The sequence below is a fragment of the Zonotrichia leucophrys genome, chromosome 26, assembly GCF_028769735.1.
Source record: "Zonotrichia leucophrys gambelii isolate GWCS_2022_RI chromosome 26, RI_Zleu_2.0, whole genome shotgun sequence".
Lineage (NCBI taxonomy): Eukaryota > Metazoa > Chordata > Aves > Passeriformes > Passerellidae > Zonotrichia > Zonotrichia leucophrys.
The window spans coordinates 2934542-2957132 of NC_088195.1; the positions used below are offsets into that span (position 1 = coordinate 2934542).

The window sequence follows — 22591 nt, forward strand, 5'->3', positions numbered from 1 at the left end:
AAATTGATTTATTATTTTAAATTTTAAATTTGAAATTTTAAAAATGTTGATTTTAACCTTAAAATTCCATTTGCAGGTCGGTGCTTGAACAGCTCCTCACTGCCAGGATGAGCTTCCCAAATTCCAGCAGGATCCCCCTGGGCCAAGCCAATCAGGTAATTAGCAATTAATTAGCAGCTAATGACCCCTCACTCCATCATTTATCTGTGTTATTTCCTCCTCAGAGCGGTAATTTTTATGAAATTTAAAATATGTTTAAATTTGGAGAATTTATCCTCAAAAAATTGGGATTTTTCCTAAAAAAAAATTGGGATTTATCCTAAAATAAATTGGGATTTATCATTAAAAAATTTGGATTTACCTCAAGGAATTTGTGCTGTTTCAGATCCACGATTTAGGAATATTTTCAAGGGAAAAAATGTATTTAAAAGCATATAAAAACATGGAATTTCGTATTGGTAAATACTGGAGAAATATTTATCATTTATATATATTTATATATTTATCAAATATTTACCATTTAGTATTGATAAATAGTGGGGAAATATTGATAATTTTTCTATATTCATATATATTTATATATTTTCTATAACCATTATTTATATATTTTAATATATTTATATTTTCTATATTTATCAAATATTTACCATTTAGTAATTTTCTATAAATATTATTTATATAATTTTATATAGTTATCATTACTATATTTATCAAATATTTACCATTTAGTATTGATAATTAGTGGGAAAATATTTATCATTTCTATATATTTATATTTTTCTTTAATTATTATTTATACATATATATTTATCATTTCTATATTTATCAAATATTTACCATTTAGTATTGATAAATAGTGGGAAGATACTGATAATTAGTGGGAAGATATTGATAAATAGTGGGAAAATATTTATCATTTCTATGTATTTATATATTTTTATATTTGTCAAATATTTAGCATTTAGTATTGGTATATAGGGGGGAAATATTGATAAATAGTGGGAAAATATTGATAAATAGTGGGAAAGTAGCTATCATTTATATATATTTATATTTATGTATTTATCAAATATTTACCACTTAGTATTGGTAAATAGTGGGGAAATATTGATAAATAGTGGGGAAATATTTATCATTTCTATATATTTATACATTTCTATATTTATCAAATACTTACCATTTAGTACTGCTAAATACTGGGAAAATATTTATCATTTTTATATATTTATATATTTATCAAATATTTACTATTTAGTATTGATAAATAGTGGGAAAATATTGATAAATAGTGGGAAAATACTGATAATTAGTGGGAAAATATTTATAATTTCTATATTTATCAAATATTTACCATTTAGTATTGGTAAATGGTGGGGAAGTATTGATAAATAGTGGGAAAATATTGATAATTTCTATATATTTATATATACTTATATATTTATCAGATATGTATCAAATATTTACCACTTAGTATTGGTAAATAGTGGGGAAATATTGATAAATAGTGGGGAAATATTTATCATTTCTATGTATTTATACATTTCTATATTTATCACATATTTACCATTTAGTATTTTTTCTATAAATATTTTTTATAAATTTTTATTTATTTATAATTTCTGTGTTTATTGAATATTTCCCAGGTGGTTCCCTCGCTGCCCCTGCTGAGGATCCTGCGGGCTGGGGGGGCCCAGGGCGACTCCTTCACGCTCAAAGAGGTGGGGACACCCCCGGATTTGGGGTTTGGGGTTTGGAGTTTTGGGGTTTGGGTTTGGGATTTGGGGTTTGGGAGGTGGGGGCACCCCCAGATTTGGGGTTTGGGTTTGGGATATGGGATTTGGGGTTTGGGAGGTGGGGGCACCCCCAGGTTTGGGGTTTGGGGTTTGGGGCCACTTTGCGGACACTTTGGGGTCACTTTTTGGGCAGTTCAGGGTCATTTTGAGGGCACATTGGGTCACTTTTTGGTGGTACTTTGGAGACACTTGGGGATCACTTTGGGGTCAGATTTTAGGGCCACTTTGGGGTCACTTTGGGGTCACTTTGGGTCACTTTGAGGACACTTTGGGGTTACTTTTTGGGGCACTTCAGGGTCATTTTGAGGGCATTTTTGGGGGCACTTCAGGGTCAGTTTTTGGGGACACTTTAGGGACATTTGAGGTCACTTTGGGGACACTTCAGGGTCACTTTTGAAGAAACTTTGGGGTCACTGGGAATAACCCCATTTTGAACTGGGATCACCCCATTTTAACTGGGAATAACCCCATTTTGGAACTGGGATAACTCTTTTTTGAACTGGGAATAATGCAGTTTGGACTGGGATCACCCCATTTTGGACTGGGATAACCCCATTTGAACTGGGATAACCCCATTTGAACTGGGATAATTTAACCCTGTTTTGAACTGGGATCACCCCATTTGAACCAGTTCATCTCCATCCTCCTCCCCACCACCGCCACCCCCAAACCTTCACTCCAGCCCCCCAAATCCCCCCTCATTCCCCTCCCACCCCCCAAATCCCCCCCAAATCCCCCCCAAATCCCCCCTCATTCCCCTCCCAGCAGTGACCGCAGCCCTGCTGCCCCACAGGTGATGCATTTCCTGGGCCAGTACATCCTGGCCCGGCAGCTCTATGACCAGAGGCAGCTGGGATCACCCCATTTTGAACTGGGATAATGCAGTTTGAACTGGGATCACCCCATTTTGAACTGGGATCACCCCATTTTAACTGGGAATAATGCAGTTTGAACTGGGATCACCCCATTTTGAACTGGAATAATGCAGTTTGAACTGGGATCACCCCATTTTGAACTGGGAATAATGCAGTTTGAACTGGGATCACCCCATTTTAACTGGGATAATTTAACCCTGTTTTGAACTGGAATAATGCAGTTTGAACTGGGATAACCCCATTTTGAACTGGGATGACCTCATTTTAACTGGGAATCATGCAGTTTGAACTGGGATAACCCTATTTGAACTGGGATCACCCCATTTGAACTGGGATCACCCCATTTTAACTGGGAATAACCCCATTTTGAACTGGGATAACTTAACTCCATTTTGAACTGGGATCACCCCATTTTGAACTGGGATCACCCCATTTTAACTGGGAATAAACCCATTTTGGACTGGGATCACCCCATTTTAACTGGGAATAATGCACTTTGAACTGGGATAACTTAACCCCATTTTGAACTGGGATAATGCAGTTTGAACTGGGATCACCCCATTTTAACTGGGATCACCCCATTTGAAACTGGGATCACCCCATTTTGAACTGGGATCACCCCATTTGAACCAGTTCATCTCCATCCTCCTCCCCACCACCGCCACCCCCAAACCTTCACTCCAGCCCCCCAAATCCCCCCAAATCCCCCCAAATCCCCTCTCATTCCCCTCCCAGCCCCCAGATCCCCCCTCATTCCCCTCCCAGCCCCCAAATCCCCCCTCATTCCCACCCCAGCAGTGACCCCCGCCCCGCTGCCCGCAGGTGATGCATTTCCTGGGCCAGTACATCCTGGCCCGGCAGCTCTATGACCGGCGGCAGCAGCACCTGGTGCACTGCGGGCCCGACCCGCTGGGGGCGCTGCTGGGCCTGCAGAGCTTCTCCGTCAAGGACCCCAGGTAAGGGAAATATCGGTGTTCATATAAAGGGAAAAATCCACGGGTTGAGATGGAAATGGTAAAAAAAAATCATGTTTTTAGGTGGAAACGGTGAAAAAAAATCATGTTTTTAGCTGGAAAAATGCACATTTTTAGCTGAAAAAATTCACATTTTTAGGTGAAAAAAATTTCACATTTTTAGCTGAAAAAAATTCGCGTTTTTAGCTGAAAACGCTGAGAAAAAATCACATTTTTAGCTGGAAAAAATTCACATTTTTAGCTGAAAAAAATCACATTTTTAGCTGAAAAAAATTCACGTTTTTAGCTGAAAACGCTGAAAAAAATCACGTTTTTAGCTGAAAAAAATCACATTTTTAGCTGAAAAAAATCACATTTTTAGCTGAAAAAATTCACATTTTTAGCTGAAAAACTTGCATTTTTAGCTGAAAATGCTAAAAAAAATTCACATTTTTAGCTGAAAAAATTCACATTTTTAGCTGAAAAAATTCACATTTTTAGCTGAAAACGCTAAAAAATTTCACATTTTTAGCTGAAAAAAAATCACGTTTTTAGCTGGAAAAATTCACGTTTTTAGCTGAAAAAATTTGCATTTTTAGCTGAAAATGCTGAAAAAATTTCACATTTTTAGCTGAAAAAAATTCACATTTTTAGCTGAAAACGCTGAAAAAAAAATCACATTTTTAGCTGGAAAAATTTGCATTTTTAGCTGAAAATGCTGAAAAAAATTCACATTTTGAGCTGAAAAAAATCACATTTTTAGTTAGAAAAATTCGCATTTTTAGGTGAAAAAAAATCCCATTTTTAGCTGAAAAAAATTCACGTTTTTAGCTGAAACAAATTCACGTTTTTAGCTGAAAAAAAATCACATTTTTAGCTGGAAAAAATCACCTTTTTAGCTGAAAAAAAATTCGCATTTTTAGCTGAAAAAAATTCACGTTTTTAGCTGGAAAAAATCACATTTTTAGCTGGAAAAAATCACATTTTTACGTGAAAAAAAATTCGCATTTTTAGCTGAAAAAATTCACATTTTTAGCTGAAAACGCTGAAAAAAAATCACATTTTTAGCTGAAAAAAATTCACATTTTTAGCTGAAAAAAATCACATTTTTAGCTGAAAAAAATCACATTTTTAGCTGAAAAAATTCACATTTTTAGCTGAAAAAAATTCACGTTTTTAGCTGAAAACGCTGAAAAAAAATCACGTTTTTAGCTGAAAAAATTCACATTTTTAGGTGAAAACGGTAAAAAAAAATCACATTTTTAGCTGAAAAAAATTTCACATTTTTAGCTGAAAAAAATCCGCATTTTTAGCTGAAAAAAATTGCATTTTTAGCTGAAAATGCTGAAAAAAAATTCACATTTTTAGCTGAAAAAAATCACATTTTTAGCTGAAAATGCTGAAAAAAATTTCACATTTTTAGCTGAAAACACTAAAAAATTTCACATTTTTAGCTGAAAAAAATTCACGTTTTTAGCTGAAAAAAATTCACGTTTTTAGCTGAAAAAATTTGCATTTTTAGCTGAAAATGCTGAAAAAAATTCACATTTTTAGCTGAAAAAAAATCACATTTTTACCTGAAAAAAAATTCACGTTTTTAGCTGAAAAAAATTCACGTTTTTAGCTGAAAAAAATTCACGTTTTTAGCTGAAAAAAAATCACGTTTTTAGCTGAAAACACTAAAAAATTTCACATTTTTAGCTGAAAAAAATTCACGTTTTTAGCTGAAAATGCTAAAAATAATTCACATTTTTAGCTGAAAACGCTGAAAAAAATCCACATTTTTAGCTGGAAAAATCACATTTTTAGCTGAAAAAAATTCACATTTTTAGCTGAAAACGCTAAAAAAAATCACATTTTTAGCTGAAAATGCTGAAAAAAATTCACATTTTTAGCTGAAAAAAAAATTCTCGTTTTTAGCTGGAAAAATTCACATTTTGAGCTGAAAAATTCACATTTTTAGGTAAAAAAATTCACATTTTTCGGTGAAAAAAAATTCGCATTTTTAGGTGAAAAAAAGATTCGCATTTTTAGCTGAAAAAAAATCCGCATTTTTAGCTGAAAAAAATTCACGTTTTTAGCTGGAAAAAATTCACATTTTTAGCTGAAAAAAAATCACATTTTTAGCTGAAAAAATTCACATTTTTAGCTGAAAAAATTCACATTTTTAGCTGAAAAAAATTCACGTTTTTAGCTGAAAAAATTCACATTTTTAGCTGAAAAAATCCCATTTTTCGCTGCCTAACTGGATTTTTGCCTTCCCAGCCCCGTGTACGAGATGCTGAAGAGGAACCTGAGCCCTGCTCCCATCCCAGGTGGGTTTTGCTCCCATTCCCACAAATTTCCCTCTCACCTGGTAAGTACCCAAAAACAAAAATAAAATCACAAAAATCCCAAATTCCAGGAGGAATAAACTTCTCTGAAAAACTCTGAAAAAAAAGAAAATTTTTTTCAAGAAAATCTGAGTTTGTGTCTTCTCTGTGTGTGCCAGGAGTTGGTTGAGTGTTGCCCAAAAATCCCAAATTTCAAAATTTTAATCCTAAAATCCCATCCATGACTGAAAACAATATTTTTATATTTTTTTCCACCTTCAGAGCTGCAATTTTTTTTGCTCTCACCTCATTTTTTAATATATTTTTATAAAAAATTATATAAATAGATTTTTATTATATATAAATATATAAATTATTATTATAAATATATTTTTATTATATATAAATATATAAATTATTACTATAAATGACATTATTATAATTTATAAATAAATTATAAAATACTATTATTATTATATATATATATATATATATATATATATATATAATTATTTATAATTAAATTTTCACCTTCAAGCTGCAATTTTAATTTTGTCTCACTCATTTTAATTTTTTTTAAAAATAAAAATATTTTTTCATGAAATTAATAATCATTAATAATATAATTTTATATATAATTTTTAATAAAAGATTTTAAATTTGCCTCATTATTTTTATAAAATGGGATTTTCTAAGAAAATATGCTAAATGTTGTGAATTTTTGCCACATTTTTAGATTTAATTAAATTCAGATCAAATGATTTATATCCATCAGCTGAAATTTGTCTACCATTTTACATTTTTATAAAAAATAATGATTTTTAATTATATTTTGCTAAAAATTCTTTTTTTTACACTTCAATTGAATTTTAATTCTTATATTTTTTATATTTTTAAAAAATATAAAATATTTATATTATATTTTGTACTCAATATTATAAAATAATTTTTATTATATATAAATATATAAATTATTATTATAAATTACATTATTGTAATTTATAAATAAATTATAAATTTTTATTATTATTATATTATATTATTATAACAATATAATATTATATATTATATATTAATATTAATAATTATATTAATAATATATATTAATAATATATTAATTATTTATTATTAATATAATATATAGTTAATATACATTAATATTAATATTAATAATATATATTAATTATTTATTATTAATATAATATATAAATATATAAATATATATTATTAATATAATTAATGTTAATTATATTAATATATATTAATATTGATAATAATATTAATTTTATATATTAATATAATATTATATAATATTATAATATATTACTATAAATTATAAATTATTATTATATATAAATATATAAATATATAAATATATAAATATATATTATTTATATTATATCTAAATATATAAATATATATATATAAATATATTTTTATTTTTATAAAAAATATATTTTATATATAACAGGTAAATTGAATTTAATCCATAATTGTGGAATTTTGTGCCACATTTTTTAAACACATAAAATGGATTTAATTCCCAACTGTGGATTTTGATGCCATATTTCCTTTTTATTTTTTTTAACAAATAAAATGGATTTAATTGACATCTGTGGATTTTGTACCACATAATTTAATAAAATAAAAAATTACCATTTTTTTAAACAGGATTAAAACCTTTAGGAGCGCTCAGACACGTGTGGAAAAATTAAACATGAAATTCAATTAAAATTCAAAATTAAATTCAATTAAAATTCAATTAAAATTCAATTAAAATTCAATTAAAATTCAATTAAAATTGAATTAAACTCGCACCCGTGGCCGTTTCTGCCCGGGATTTTTCCAGACCATTCCATTTTTAATCTGGATTTATTTCCAGCAGAGTTTGGGTTCCCTGTGGGTGTTTGGTGTTGGAGGTGTGAGAGCCCCGGTGTGAGAGGGACCCGAGGGGCACCGAGGCCAAGGGCTCGCCTTCCTTTCCCAACCATTTTCCTTCTTTTTCCTCCCATTTTCCTTCTTTTTCCACCTCTTTTCCTTCATTTCCACCCTTTTCTTTCCCACCTCTTTTCCTTCCTTCTCTCTCAATTTTCCTGCCTTTCCTGCCTCTTCTCCTTCCTTTCCCTCCCATTTTTCTTCTTTTTCTCCCAATTTTCCTTAATTTCACTCCCATTTTCCTTTTTTTTCCACCTCTTTTCCTTTTTTTGCCACCCATTTTCCTTCTTTCCCTCACGTTTTCCTTCCTTTCCTGGCTCTTTCCCTTCTTTTCCCTGCTTATTTTCCTTCTTTTTCCACCCCTTTTCCTTAATTTTCTCCCCATTTTCCTTCTTTCCCTCCCATTTTCCTTCATTTCCCACCTCTTCTCCTTCATTTCCCACCCATTTCCCTTTTTTTTCCACCTCCCTTCTTTTCTCTCAATTTTCCTTCCTTTCCCACCTCTTTTCCTCCTTTCCCCCACATTTTCCTTCCTTTCCCACACAAATTTCCTTCTTTTTCCCTCCTATTTTCCTTATTTTCTCCCAGTTTTCCTTAATTTTCCTTTTCCCATTTTCCTTCTTTTTCCACCCATTTTCCTTCTTTCCCCCCACATTTTTCTTCCTTTCCCTCCCATTTTCCTTCTTTTCTCCCAATTTTCCTTAATTTCCCTCCCATTTTCCTTTTCCCACCTCTTTTCCTTCATTTCCCACCCATTTTTCTTTTCCCACCTCTTTTCCTTCCTTCTCTCTCAATTTTCCTGCCTTTCCTGGATCTTTTCCTTCCTTTCCCTCCCATTTTCCTTCTTTCCTCCTCATTTCCCTTCATTTTCTCCCCATTTTCCTTCTTTTTCCCTCCCATTTTCCTTTTTTTTCCACCTCTTTTCCTTCATTTCCAGCTCTTTCCCTTCTTTCCCCACATTTTCCTGCCTTTCCTGGATCTTTCCCTTCTTTTCCCACCCAAATTTCCTTCCTTTTCTCTCCATTTTCCTTCTTTCCCTCACGTTTTCCTTAATTTTCCTTTTCCCATTTTCCTTCTTTTCCCTCCTCTTTTCCTTCCTTTTCTCTCAATTTTCCTGCCTTTCCTGGATCTTTTCCTTCCTTTCCCTCCCCATTTTCCTTCTTTTCCCCCCTCTTTCCTTCTATCCTCCCAATTTTCCTTCATTTTCCTCACAATTTTCCTTCATTTTCCACCCATTTTCCTTTTTTTTTCCACATCTTTTCCTTCCTTTTCTCTCCATTTTCCTTCTTTTCCCACCTCTGTTCCTTCCTTTCCCTCCCATTTTCCGTCTTTTTCCCAATTTCCCTCCCAATTTCCTTCTTTTTCCACCCATTTTCCCTCTTTTCCTGAATCTTTCCCTTCTTTTCCCTGCTTATTTTCCTTCCTTTCCTCCCCATTTTCCTTCTTTTCCCCCCTCCCTTCCTTCTCTCTCCATTTTCCTGTCTTTCCTGGCTCTTTTCCTTCCTTTCCCTCCCCATTTTCCTTCTTTTTCCTCCCATTTTCCCTTTTTTCCCACCTCTTTTCCTTCCTTTCCCTCCCATTTTCCTTTTTTTTCTCCACCTCTTTTTCTTCTTTTCCCACCCATTTTCCTTCTTTCCCCCACATTTTCCTTCATTTTCTCCCAATTTTCCTGTCTTTCCTGGCTCTTTTCCTTCCTTTCCTTCCCATTTTCCTTCTTTTCTCTCAATTTTCCTTAATTTTCCTTTTCCCATTTTCCTTCTTTTTCCACCCATTTTCCTTCTTTTCCCTCCTCTTTTCCTTCATTTCCCAGCTCTTTTCCTTCTTTCCTCACACGTTTTCCTTCCTTTCCTGGCTCTTTTCCTTCTTTTTCCCACCTCTTTTCCTTCATTTTCCACCCATTTTCCTTCCTTTCTCCCAATTTTCCTTGATTTTCCACCCATTTTCCCTTTTTTTCCACCTCTTTTCCTTCATTTTCTCCCCATTTTCCTTCTTTTCTCCCAATTTTCCTTCCTTTCCCCCTCATTTTCCTTCTTTTCCCACCCATTTTCCTTCTTTTCCCTCCCATTTTCCTGCTTTTTTCCACCACTTTTCCTTCTTTCCCCCTCTTTTCCTTCCTTTTCTCTCCATTTTCCTTTTCCCACGTCTTTCCCTTCTATTCCTGCCCGTTTTCCTTCTTTTTTTCCACCTCTTTTCCTTCCTTTCCTGGATCTTTCCCTTCTTTTCCCACCTCTTTTCCTTCCTTTTCTCCTCATTTTCCTTCATTTCCCACCTCTTTTCCATTTTCCACCCATTTTCCTTTTTTTTCCACCTCCTTTCTTTTCTCCCAGTTTTCCTTAATTTCCCTCCCATTTTCCTTTCTTTTCCCACCTCTTTTCCTTCCTTCTCTCTCCATTTTCCTGCCTTTCCTGGCTCTTTTCCTTCATTTCCACCCATTTTCCTTCCTTTTCTCCCAATTTTCCTTAATTTCCCTCCCATTTTATTTTCTATCTCTTTTGCCCTTTTATTTTCTAATTCTTTTCCCCTTTTCTAATTTCCCCTTTTATTTTCTAATTCTTTTCCCCCTTTTCTAATTCTTTTCCCCTTTTATTTTCTAATTCTTTTCCCCTTTTATTTACTAATTATTTCCCCCTTTTATTTTCTAATTCTTTTCCCCTTTATTTTCTAATTATTTCCCCCTTTATTTTCTAATTATTTCCCCCTTTTCTAATTATTTCCCCATTTTATTTTCTAATTATTTTCCCTTTTTCTTTTCTATTACTTTTCCCCTTTACTAATTCTTTTCCCCTTTTAATTTTCTAATTCTTTCGCCTTTTTCTTTAGTAATTATTTCCCCCCTTTCTTTTCTGATTTTCCCCCCTTTTCGAATTCTTTTCTCCCTTTATTTTCCAATTCTTTTCCCCTTTTATTTTCTAATTCTTTTCCCCTTTTCTAATTATTTTCCCCTTTTATTTTCTAATTAATTTTCTAATTATTTTCCCTTTTTTCTCTTCTAATTTTCCCCTTTTCTAATTCTTTTCCCCTTTTCTTTTCCAATTCTTTTTGAATTTCCCCTTTTGCTTTTCTGATTCTTTCCCCCTTTTCTAATTCTTTTCCCCTTTTATTTTCTAGTTATTTCCCTTTTATTTTCTAATTCTTTCCCCCTTTACTAATTATTTCCCCCTTTTATTTTCTAATTCTTTACCCCTTTTCTAATTCTTTCCCCCTTTTTCTTTTCTAATTTCCCCTTTTATTTACTAATTCTTTTACCTTTTTTCTCTTCTAATTTCCCCCTTTCCTAATTTTTTTCCCTTTTCTTTTCCAATTTTTTTCTAATTTCCCCTTTTGCTTTTCTGATTCTTCCCCCTTTTCTAATTTCCCCTTTTATTTTCTAATTCTTTTCCCTTTTTCTTTTCTATTACTTTTCCCCTTTTCTAATTCTTTTTCCCTTTTTCTTTACTAATTCTTTTCCCCTTTTATTTTCTAATTATTTTCCCTTTTTCTTTTCTATTACTTTTCCCCTTTTCTAATTCTTTTCCCCTTTTTCTTTTCTAATTTCCCATTTTATTTTCTATCTCTTTTGCCCTTTTATTTTCTAATTATTTCCCCTTTTTCTTTACTAATTATTTCCCCCTTTTCTAATTCTTTTCCCCTTTTATTTTCTAATTAATTTTCTAATTCTTTTCCCTTTTTTCTTTTCTAATTTCCCCCTTTTTATTTTCTAATTATTTCCCCCTTTTCTAATTATTTTCCCTTTTTCTTTTCTATTACTTTTCCCCTTTTCTAGTTCTTTTCCCCTTTTATTTTCCAATTCTTTCCCCCTTTTCTAATTTTTTCCTTTTTTCCAATTTCCCCTTTTCCCTGCCCACTTTCCCCAGGCTGATTTTTCTGCAATTTTCCACCCCCTGGATCATTTCCACTCCCTGAAAATCAGATTTTGGAAAGGATGCCCAAACCTTTGAAAAAGAGCAAAAAATCCTCAAAAATCCCCCCCAAAAAATCCCTTTTTTACCTTCCAGGTTGGATTCCCTGCAAACCAAGCAGGGGAATGAACAAAAATTGGATTTTTTTAGGGTGGATCTGTTGCATTTTGACATTTCCCCCATGGGATTTCTTGCTGGGAAACCCATGAAAAATTCAGAATTAATTTTCCTGATTTTTCCACGGAATATTTGGCTGTAGGAATAAGAATATTTTTTCCTTTTTGGAAAAATATTCTGAATTTGGGATACCCATAGCAAAAAATAACTTTTCCCTTTGGGAAGAATATTCTGAATTTAGCTATAGCAAAAGGATTAATATTTCCCTTTGGGATGAATATTCTCAATTTGGGATGGCTGTAGGGGAAATAATAATTTTTCCCTTTGGGAAGAATATTCTGAATTTGGCTCTAGCAAAAAGAATTATTTTTGCCTTAGGAAAGAGTATTTTGAATTTGGCTGTAGGAAGAATATTTTTTCCCTTTAGGAAGAATATTCTGAATATTTGGCTGTAAGAATAAGAATAACTTTTTCCCTTTAGGAAAAATATTCTGAATTTGGGATGGCCATAGCAAAAAATCATTTTTCCCTTTGGGAAGAATATTCTGAATTTGGCCATAGCAAATAGAATAATTTTTCCCTTTGGGAAGAATATTGTGAATTTGGGATGGCCATAGCAAAAAATCATTTTTCCCTTTGGGAAGAATATTCTGAATTTGGCCATAGCAAATAGAATCATTTTTCCCTTAGGGAAGAATTCTGAATTTGGCCATAGCAGGAAGAATACTATTTCCCTTAGGGAAGAAGATTTTGAATTTGGCCATAGCAAATAGAATCATTTTTCCCTTAGGGAGGAATATTGTGAGTTTGGCCATAGCACACAGAATCATTTTTTCCCTTAGGGAAGAATATTGTGAATTTGGGATAGCCATAGCAAAAAATCATTTTTGCCTTAGAGAACAATTCTGAATTTGACCATAGCAAATAGAATAATTTTTCCCTTTGAGAAGAACATTGTGAATTTGGCCATAGCAAAAAGAATTGTTTTTCCCTTCGAGCAGAATTCTGAATTTGGCCATAGCAGGAAGAATACTATTTCCTTTTGAGAAGAACATTGTGAATTTGGCTATAGCAAATGGAACCATTTTTCCCTTAGGGAACAATTCTGAATTTCACCATAGCAAGAAGAATAATATTTCCCTTCGAGCAGAATTCTGAATTTGGCTATAGCAAATAGAATACTATTTCCTTTTGAGAAGAATATTCTGAATTTGGGATGGCCATAGCAAATAAAATCATCTTTCCCTTTAGGAAGAATATTCTGAATTTGGCCATAGCAAGAAGAATTGTTTTTCCCTTAGGGAGGAATATTGTGAATTTGGGATGGCCATAGCAAAAGGAATAATTTTTCCCTTAGGGAACAATTCTGAATTTGGCCATAGCAAGAAGAATAATATTTCCTTTTGAGAAGAACATTGTGAATTTGGCCATAGCAAGAAGAATTCTTTTTTCCCTCAGGGAGGAATATTCTGAATTTGGGATGGCCATAGCAAAAAATCATTTTTGCCTTAGAGAACAATTCTGAATTTGGCCATAGCAGGAAGAATACTGTTTCCCTTTGAGAAGAACATTGTGAATTTGGCCATAGCAATTAGAATCATTTTTCCCTTAGGGAAGAACATTCTGAATTTGGGATGGCCATAGCAAAAGGAATAATTTTTCCCTTAGGGAAGAATTCTGAATTTGGCCATAGCACACAGAATCATTTTTTCCCTTTGGGAAGAATATTGGGAATTTGGCCATAGCAAGAAGAATCATTTTTCCCTTAGAGAAGAATTCTGAATTTGGCCTTAGCACGAAGAATACTTTTTTCCCTTTGGGAAGAACATTCTGAATTTGGGATGGCCATAGCAAAAGGAATAATTTTTCCCTTAGAGAAGAATATTGTGAATTTGGCCATAGCAAGAAGAATACTCTTTCCCTTTGAGAAGAATATTCTGAATTTGGCCATAGCAAGAAGAATACTCTTTCCCTTTGAGAAGAACATTGTGAATTTGGCCATAGCAAATAGAATCATTTTTCCCTTAGGGAAGAATATTCTGAATTTGGGATGGCCATAGCAAAAAATCATTTTTCCCTTAGGGAAGAACGTTGTGAATTTGGCTATAGCAAAAAGAATTGGTTTTCCCTTCGAGCAGAATTCTGAATTTCGCCATAGCAAGAAGAATAATTTTTCCCTTAGGGAAGAATATTCTGAATTTGGCCATAGCAGGAAGAATACTTTTTCCCTTTGAGAAGAACATTCTGAATTTGGGATGGCCATAGCAAGAAGAATAATTTTTCCCTTAGAGAACAATTCTCAATTTGGCCATAGCAAGAAGAATACTTTTTCCCTTTGAGAAGAATATTGAATTTGTTGAATTTATTGAATAGTGAATTTGGCCATAAGAAATAGAATCATTTTTCCCTTAGGGAAGAATATTCTGAATTTGGCCATAGCAGGAAGAATACTTTTTCCCTTTGAGCAGAATTCTGAATTTGGCCATAGCAAGAAGAATAATTTTTCCCTTTGAGAAGAATTCTGAATTTGGCCATAGCAAGAAGAATACTATTTCCCTTAGGGAAGAAGATTTTGAATTTGGCCATAGCAAATAGAATCATTTTTCCCTTAGGGAACAATTCTGAATTTGGCCATAGCAAGAAGAACACTCTTTCCCTTTGAGAACAATTCTCAATTTGGCTATAGCAAGAAGAATGATATTTCCCTTAGGGAAGAATATTGTGAATTTGGCCAATAGCAAAAAATCATTTTTCCCTTAGGGAAAAATGTTCTGAATTTGGGATGGCTATAGTAAAAGGAATAATTTTTCCCTTTGGGAAGAATATTGTGAATTTGGGATAGCCATAGCAAAAAATCATTTTTCCCTTAGGGAAGAATTCTGAATTTGGCCATAGCAAGAACATTGTGAATTTGGCCATAGCAGGAAGAATACTATTTCCCTTAGAGAACAATTCTGAATTTGGCCATAGCAAGAATAATAATATTTCCTTTTGAGAAGAACATTGTGAATTTGGCCATAGCAGGAAGAATACTATTTCCCTTTGAGAAGAACATTGTGAATTTGGGATGGCCATAGCAAAAGGAATAATTTTTCCCTTAGGGAAGAATATTCTGAATTTGGCTAGAGCAAAAATAATAACTTTTCCCTTTGAGAAGAATTTTGAATTTGGCTATAGCAGGAAGAATACTATTTCCTTTTGAGAAGAATTCTGAATTTGGCCATAGGAAGAAGAATACTATTTCCTTTTGGGAAGAATTCTGAATTTGGACATAGCAGGAAAAACACTTTTTCCCTTTGGGAAGAGGATTCTGAATTTGGCCATAGCAGGAAGAATACTATTTCCCTTTGAGAAGAATTCAGAATTTAGGATGGCCATAGAAAAAGGAATCATTTTTCCCTTAGGGAAGAGCATTGTGAATTTGGCTAGAGCAAAAATAATAACTTTTCCCTTCGAGCAGAATTCTGAATTTGGCCATAGCAAAAAGAATTGGTTTTCCCTTAGAGAACAATTCTTAATTTGGCCATAGCAGGAAGAATAACTCTTCCCTTCAAGCAGAATTCTGAATTTGGCCATAGCAAAAAGAATTGGTTTTCCCTTAGAGAAGAATTCTGAATTTGGCCATAGCAAATAGAATCATTTTTCCCTTAGGGAAGAATATTCTGAATTTGGCCATAGCAAGAAGAATAATATTTCCTTTTGGGAAGAATATTCTGAATTTGGCCATAGCAAATAGAATAATTTTTCCCTTTGGGAAGAACATTCTGAATTTGGGATGGCCATAGCAAAAGGAATAATTTTTCCCTTAGGGAAGAATATTGTGAATTTGGCTAGAGCAAAAATAATAACTTTTCCCTTCGAGAAGAATTTTGAATTTGTGATAGCCATAGCAAAAAATAATCTTTCCCTTTGGGAAGAACATTCTGAATTTGGCCATAGCAGGAAGAATACTATTTCCCTTTGAGAAGAACATTGTGAATTTGGCCATAGCAAGAAGAATAATTCCTTTTGAGAAGAACACTGTGAATCCCCCCCAGCTGCTCCCCCCCGTTCCCGATCAGCCCATTGTGCCCATTGTGCCCATTGTGCCCATTGTGCCCATTGTGCCCATTGTGCCGGCCCAGCCCCGCGTGTGTTCCGTGTGCGAGTGGGAATTCCCTGGGAAGGCTTTTCCTTGTGTGTTTTTACCGTGCCATCTGCAGATGCTGCCCAGAGCCTCCCCCCGGAGCCCAGCGTCGCTCAGCCCGGCCCCGGCCAGCTGCAGGTAACCCCCACTGCCCAGTGGGTTCTTTTCTCGTACAGAGCCGCCCCTTCTCTGTACCTCTGCATGGTGGACTGCCAGAACTTTTTTTGGTTTTTTTTTGTGTTGTTCCTCACCTTTAAAAAAAAAAAAATAAAAAATATTCCCCCAAAAAATAAAAAAAAAAAAGTTCTGGAATCCACAGAGCAAGGACAGAGTCACCCTTCTCTGTTCTCTCCTCGTACAGAGCGCCAGTCTCTGAGCGCGTGCTTCTGGGCTGCAGCACTTCCAGCCCTCAGCTCCTCCAGCTCTTATTTTCCTGCTTTTTTCTGTCTTTTATCCCACTAGGAATTGCCAAAGGAATCATTCACCGTGCTTAGTTAGGGTTTGTTTCCAGCAGCTTTTCAGGTAGAGGTGAAAACCGAGGAAAAATCCAAAGTTTTTTTTTTGTTTCCAGGTGTGGTTTGGGGTGTGAGGTGGCAAAGAGTCACAAAATCAACTTTTACTGCATGGAAAACACCAACTTTAGGGTTTTTTACCAACCTTGGTTGTTCCTGCTGATTCCAGAGGCTTTAAAGAGAAATAGTTTGTAGTTTTTTATTCTCAATTATTTCCTCTTTTCCTACCTGCTGGGTCTCATCCTGCAGCTGGTGCCTGGGGATGGAAGTGCTGCATCCCCTGCTCCCTGCAAGCTCTGCTGGGCTCATTCCGGAATTTTCCTTCCTGCAGCTCAGCCAGGAGGAGGGATCTGACTCTGGGATCCTGGAGAGTGACAGCAAATCCTCAGCTCCTGCTACCTCAGAGCCCAAATGTGACACTGGTGAAGGTGAGGGACAAATTTCTGCATTATCACAATGTTTGCAAATGCATGTGAGACAGAGCAGCAAAATGCTCGAGGAGATACTCAAACCAGTGGTTTGAAACAGAATAATTAAAATTTTGGTGCTAAAGTTTGGGACTCTGGGATCCTGGAGGGTGACAGGAAATCCTCAGCTCCTGCTACCTCAGAGCCCAAATGTGACACTGGTGAAGGTGAGGGACAAATTTCTGCATTATCACAATGTTTGCAAATGCATGAGGAGAGACTCAAAAAACCTCTGGTTTGGAATAGAATAATTAAAATTTTGATGCTAAAGATTGGGAAATCCTCAGCTCCTGCTACCTCAGAGCCCAAATGTGACACTGGTGAAGGTGAGGGACAAATTTCTGCATTCTCACAATGTTTGCAAATGCATGTGAGGCACACAGAGCAGCAAAATGCAGGAGGAGAGACTCAAAAAACCCCTGGTTTGGAATAGAATAATTAAAATTTTGATGCTAAAGATTGGGACTCTGGGATGGTGGAGGGTGACAGGAAAACCTCAGCTCCTGCTGCCTCAGAGCCCAAATGTGACACTTGTGAAGGTGAGGGACAAATTTCTGCATTAGAAATAATTTGTGATAATGCAAACAATATCACAATGTTTGCAAACACGTGTGGCACACACAGCAGCAAAATGCTGGAGGAGAGATTCCTGGTTTGGAATAAAATCATTAAAATTTTTGGTGCTAAAGATTGGGACTCTGGGATGGTGGACAGCGACAGGAAATCCTCAGCCCCCCCTACCTCAGAGCCCAAATGTGACACTGGTGAAGGTGAGGGACAAATTTCTGCATTATCACAATGTTTGCAAACACGTGTGGCACACACAGCAGCAAAATGCTGGAGGAGGGAGTTGTGAGACTCAAAACCACCCTGGTTTGGAATAATTAAAAATAATTAATAATAATTAAAAATCTTGGTGCTAAAAATTGAGAAATTACGAAGTTCACCACAAGTATTTTTTAAATTTCTGGTCACAAATAAAAGCTCTGAATGCAGTGCCAGGTTAAGCCCCAAAATCCCATTTCTCACTGAGTAATGCTATGAGAAAAAACCTTCCAGACCTTGCTGGAGGGTTTTTAAAATGCTGTATTAAAATATTTATTTAAAATTTTAAATGTTTATTTAAAATGTATAAAATGTATATTTAAAATATATATATTAAATGTATATTTAAAATCCAATATCTTTGGATCCATCCTCCTTCCCAAGGGAGGCTCCTGAGCTCACAGAACCCAGCCAGAATCCAGAAACCAAGCAGGGAACTGAACAAAAATGGGATTTTTTGGGTGGATCTGTCGTATTTTGACATTTCCCCTGTGGGATTTTATTGCTGGGTCACTCATGGAGATTTCACTAATTTTGGGAGCAATTTTGCTGTTTTTCTACTTTTTATTCTCTCTTATCAATGAATCTGAGTTGGAAAAGCAGCTCCTTGTTTCCAGCTCAAATGGGAGAGCTGGAAATTCCCTGGATTTACAAACCAGATGTGGAAACCTTTGGAAAATTCCCTGGATTTACAAACCAGATGTGGAAACCTTTGGAAAATTCCCTGGATTTACAAACCATGGTTCAGCCTTGGCAACTCCAGGCACTGGAGGGAGGGAATTCCAAAGTGATCCTGGAATTCTCAGTTTGGGATCCCACTTCTTGGGAATTTAAGGAGCTGCCAACAGAATTCCAACCAATCCTTTCTGCATTTTAAATCACTCCAGAAATCCCCCTCAGGGTTGGCTGGGGAAATGTTTGTGTTTCTGTGGTGAAACTTTAATTTAATTTAAATTTTAAGTTAATTTAATTTAATTTGATTTAATTTAAACTCAGCCCGTCCCAGCACAGGGGCACTGGGAACACTGGGATGTTCCTGATTTTTACAGGGATTTTTGCCAGATGGGACATCCCAAACCCCAGAGCTCTCAGCCTGATGCAAAAAGTCAAAAAAAAATCAGATTTCAGCCCAATATTTTTCTGTGCTGGTGTCTCTTACCCAATGACTTGGACTGTGCTTGGCTCTTCCAGACAGTGATTTGATAGAAAACCTCTCCAAAAGCAAAAAGCCCAAGCTGGACCTGGTTTTTGAGGAATGGGATGTGGCTGGGCTGCCGTGGTGGTTTTTAGGGAATCTCAGAAGCAATTACAAATCCAGGAGTAACGGATCCACGGATATTCAGACTAACCAGGTGTGTAAAAAGGGGCCTCATGTCCTCTTTTGTGTCTTTTGACTTCCAATGAAATAAAATATTCTGATTTTTTTCTCCCTTTTCCCTTCCCACTCCATGATTTCCAGCCTTTTTCCCACTCTGGGCCTTTCTCTTTGGGTGGTTGGTGAATTTTTAAGGTTTTTAATCAACAAAACTTTTTCCTCAAGGCCCTCAGAGGTGCCTGGATTTCAGGAGTTGCCCTTTTTTTAAATTGGGATAAACACTGTAGGGTGGTGGTCAAGCTGGAAGAGGTGGAAGTTGGAAAAAAGGGAAAATGGTGAGGTGGAAATTGGGAAAAGGTTGGGAAAAGGGAAATTTGTGAGGTGAAAATTGGGAAAAGGGAATCTGTGAGGTGAAAATTTTAAAAATGGAAACCTGTGAGGTGAAAATTGGGAAAAGATTGGGAAAAGGGAAATTTGTGAGGTGAAAATTGGGAAAAGGGAATCTGTGAGGTGAAAATTTTAAAAATGGAAACCTGTGAGGTGAAAATTGGGAAAAGATTGGGAAAAGGGGAACTTGTGAGGTGGAAATTGGAAAAAAGAGGAATGTGTGAGGGGAAAATTTTAAAAATGGAAGCTTTTGAGGTGTGAATTGGGAAAAGGAGGGCCTGGGAGGTGGAAATTGGAAAAAAATGTAATCTGTGAGGGGAAAATTTTTTAAAAAATGGAAACCTGTGAGGTGGAAATTAGAAAAAGGGGAGCCTGTGAGGTGGAAATTGAAAAAAGGGGGAATCTGTGAGGTAAAAATTTAAAAATGGAAGCTTTTGAGGTGTGAATTGGGAAAAGGAGGGCCTGGGAGGTGGAAACTGGAAAAAAATGCAATCTGTGAGGTAAAAATTTTAAAAATGGAAGCTTGTGAGGTAGAAATTGGGAAAAGATTGGGAAAAGGGGAACTTGTGAAGTGGAAATTGGAAAAGGGGGGAGCTTGAGGGGTGGAAATTGGAAAAAGAGGAGCTGGTGAGGTGAAAATTGGAAAAATGGGGAATCTGTGAGGGGAAAATTTTAAAAATGGAGGCCTGTGAGGTGTGAATTGGGAAAAGGAGGGCCTGGGAGGTGGAAATTGGAAAAAATGCAATCTGTGAGGTGAAAATTTAAAAATGGAAGCTTGTGAGGTAGACATTGGGAAAAGATTGGGAAAAGGGGAACTTGAGGGGTGGAAATTGGAAAAAGAGGAGCCGGTGAGGTGAAAATTGGAAAAATGGGGAATCTGTGAGGGGAAAAGTTTAAAAATGGAAACTTGTGAGGGGGGAATTAGGAAAAGGAGGGCCTGGGAGAAAGTAATTGGAGGAAGAGAAGCCTTTGAGGTGGAAATTGGAGAAAGGGGAACTTGTGAGGTAGAAATTGGGAAAAACGGAGTTGGTGAGGGAGAAAGAAGGAGCTTGTGAGGTGGAAATTGGGGAAAGGTTGGGAAAAGGGGAGCCTGTGAGGTGGAAATTGGAAAAACGGAGAATCTGTGAGGGGAAAAGTTTAAAAATGGAAGCCTGTGAGGTGTGAATTGGGAAAAGGAGGGCCTGGAAGGTGGAAATTGGAAAAAAATGCAATCTGTGAGGTAAAAATTTTTAAAAAAATGGAAGCTTGTGAGGTAGAAATTGGGAAAAGATTGGGAAAAGTGGGAACTTGTGAGGTGGAAATTGGAAAAGGGGGCGAACTTGAGAGGTGAAAATTGGAAAAACGGGGAATGTGTGAGGGGAAAATTTTAAAAACGGAAGCCTGTGAGGTGTGAATTGGGAAAAGGAGGGCCTGGGAGGTGGAAATTGGAAAAAAATGCAATCTGTGAGGTAAAAATTAAAAAAAAATGGAAACCTGTGAGGTGGAAATTGGAAAAAGGGAACTTGTGAGGTGGAAATTCGAAAAGGGGACGAACTTGAGAGGTGGAAATTGGAAAAAAATGCAATCTGTGAGGTAAAAATTTTTAAAAAAATGGAAGCTTGTGAGGTAGAAATTGGAAAAGTGGGAACTTGAGGGGTGGAAACTGGAAAAAGAGGAGCCTGTGAGGTGAAAATTGGAGAAAAGGGGAATGTGTGAGGGGAAAATTTTAAAAATGGAGGCTTTGTGAGGTGAAAACTGAGAAAAAGGGGACCTGTGAGGCAGAAATTTGTGTGTCTGAGGGCAGTGAGGTGCTTTGGAGGTTGTTGGAGAGGAAAACGGGACAGTGCTGGATGTGGAGCTGCTCCATAATGATTTTTCCTGGTTTTTTTTCCCCTCAGGACATCGACACTGCCATCGTTTCAGACACCACTGATGACCTGTGGTTCCTCAACGAGTGTCCCCTGGACCAGGGCGCTGCTGGGCTCAAGGTGGAAGTGCTGGACTGTGAGGAGGTGACAGAAGGTGACACCAAGGTACCTCTGGCACATTCATTTTTAATTCATTTTCATTCATCCCACGCTGCCCTTGGAAAGGCTAAATCCTGTTTAGAAAAGGCTGTCACCATTCCTCATGTGTTTGATGGTTTTCCTGCTTGGGTTTTGGTTTAAGTTCGATTTTTCAAGGCGTAAAATCAATTGAAAATGAGTTGAACTTCTCGCAGCGACTTAAGTGGGTTTCTAACCAATATCTGCAGGAGTTATAAATCAAAAATCATGGAATTAAGTTTAGAAAAGGCTTTTAAAAACTGAGTCCAGCTAAAGACTCAAAGAGGAAGGTTTGATAATGGTAAACAAGCAAAAGTTACCAACATTATGCAAAAGAACCACTGCAAAAACTGTTTTAAATTCACTTTTAGAAGTGATTCAATGAGCAGGGTGATGCTGTCATCATTTATTTGGGAATTGCAGCACCAGGCAAATTATAAATAGGGAACATTCCAACATTCCCACCCTCTGACAATGCTTTCCTGGAATTCCAGGTGCCTGAGGATGTGTGCTTGGATGAGCTGGAGGATTCCCAGCGCCTGAGTGATGACACGGACACAGAGGCTGCTTCTGAGGTGGGAATTCCTTGGGATCATCCCACCTCTGCTGCTGCTTTTGGGGTGGGAAAATCTGATTTTCGTGTGGGATTTCCAAAAAGAAAAGTGTCTGGGTGTAGTTATGTTGATACCCGGGCATGGTTTAATAAGATTTTAATAAGATTTTAATTCCATGTTGTCCTCTGGATGGAAATCTGGAGAATTGTCTTCTTGGCAATCTCGAGTAGCACTTTATAATCGCTCAAAAAGTCAGAATTTTAATGGTTTTTAGCAGAATTTTAATGGTTTTTAGCAGAATTTTAATGATTTTAGCAGAATTTTCCAGCCTGGAATAAATGGGGATGTCCCTGGCTTTGGACAGCTGAGTCCTGACTCTGCACTTGTGTACTTGTCCTGCCCTTTTCTGTGAGGTAATTAATTAATTAATCCATTAATTGCGCAGATTCAAAGCTGGTAAGTGATGAGTGAGCCTGGAAAATTAATTCCTGCCATAT

General features: G+C 35.7%; 1 protein-coding gene across 2 annotated transcripts in view; it reads left to right on the top strand.

The window, feature by feature from the left end:
* MDM4 (MDM4 regulator of p53) overlaps positions 1-22591 on the top strand; it is a 28739-nt gene that overhangs the window by 4274 nt on the left and 1874 nt on the right. For both annotated transcript variants that reach the window (XM_064733139.1, XM_064733140.1), the window contains exons 2-10: positions 77-155; positions 1644-1718; positions 3491-3624; positions 5887-5936; positions 16087-16148; positions 16854-16950; positions 19006-19166; positions 21394-21528; positions 22035-22115. In XM_064733139.1, the coding sequence (XP_064589209.1) occupies positions 108-155; positions 1644-1718; positions 3491-3624; positions 5887-5936; positions 16087-16148; positions 16854-16950; positions 19006-19166; positions 21394-21528; positions 22035-22115 (843 nt within the window). In that variant the 5' untranslated portion in view covers positions 77-107. The remainder of the gene's footprint in view (positions 1-76; positions 156-1643; positions 1719-3490; positions 3625-5886; positions 5937-16086; positions 16149-16853; positions 16951-19005; positions 19167-21393; positions 21529-22034; positions 22116-22591) is intronic.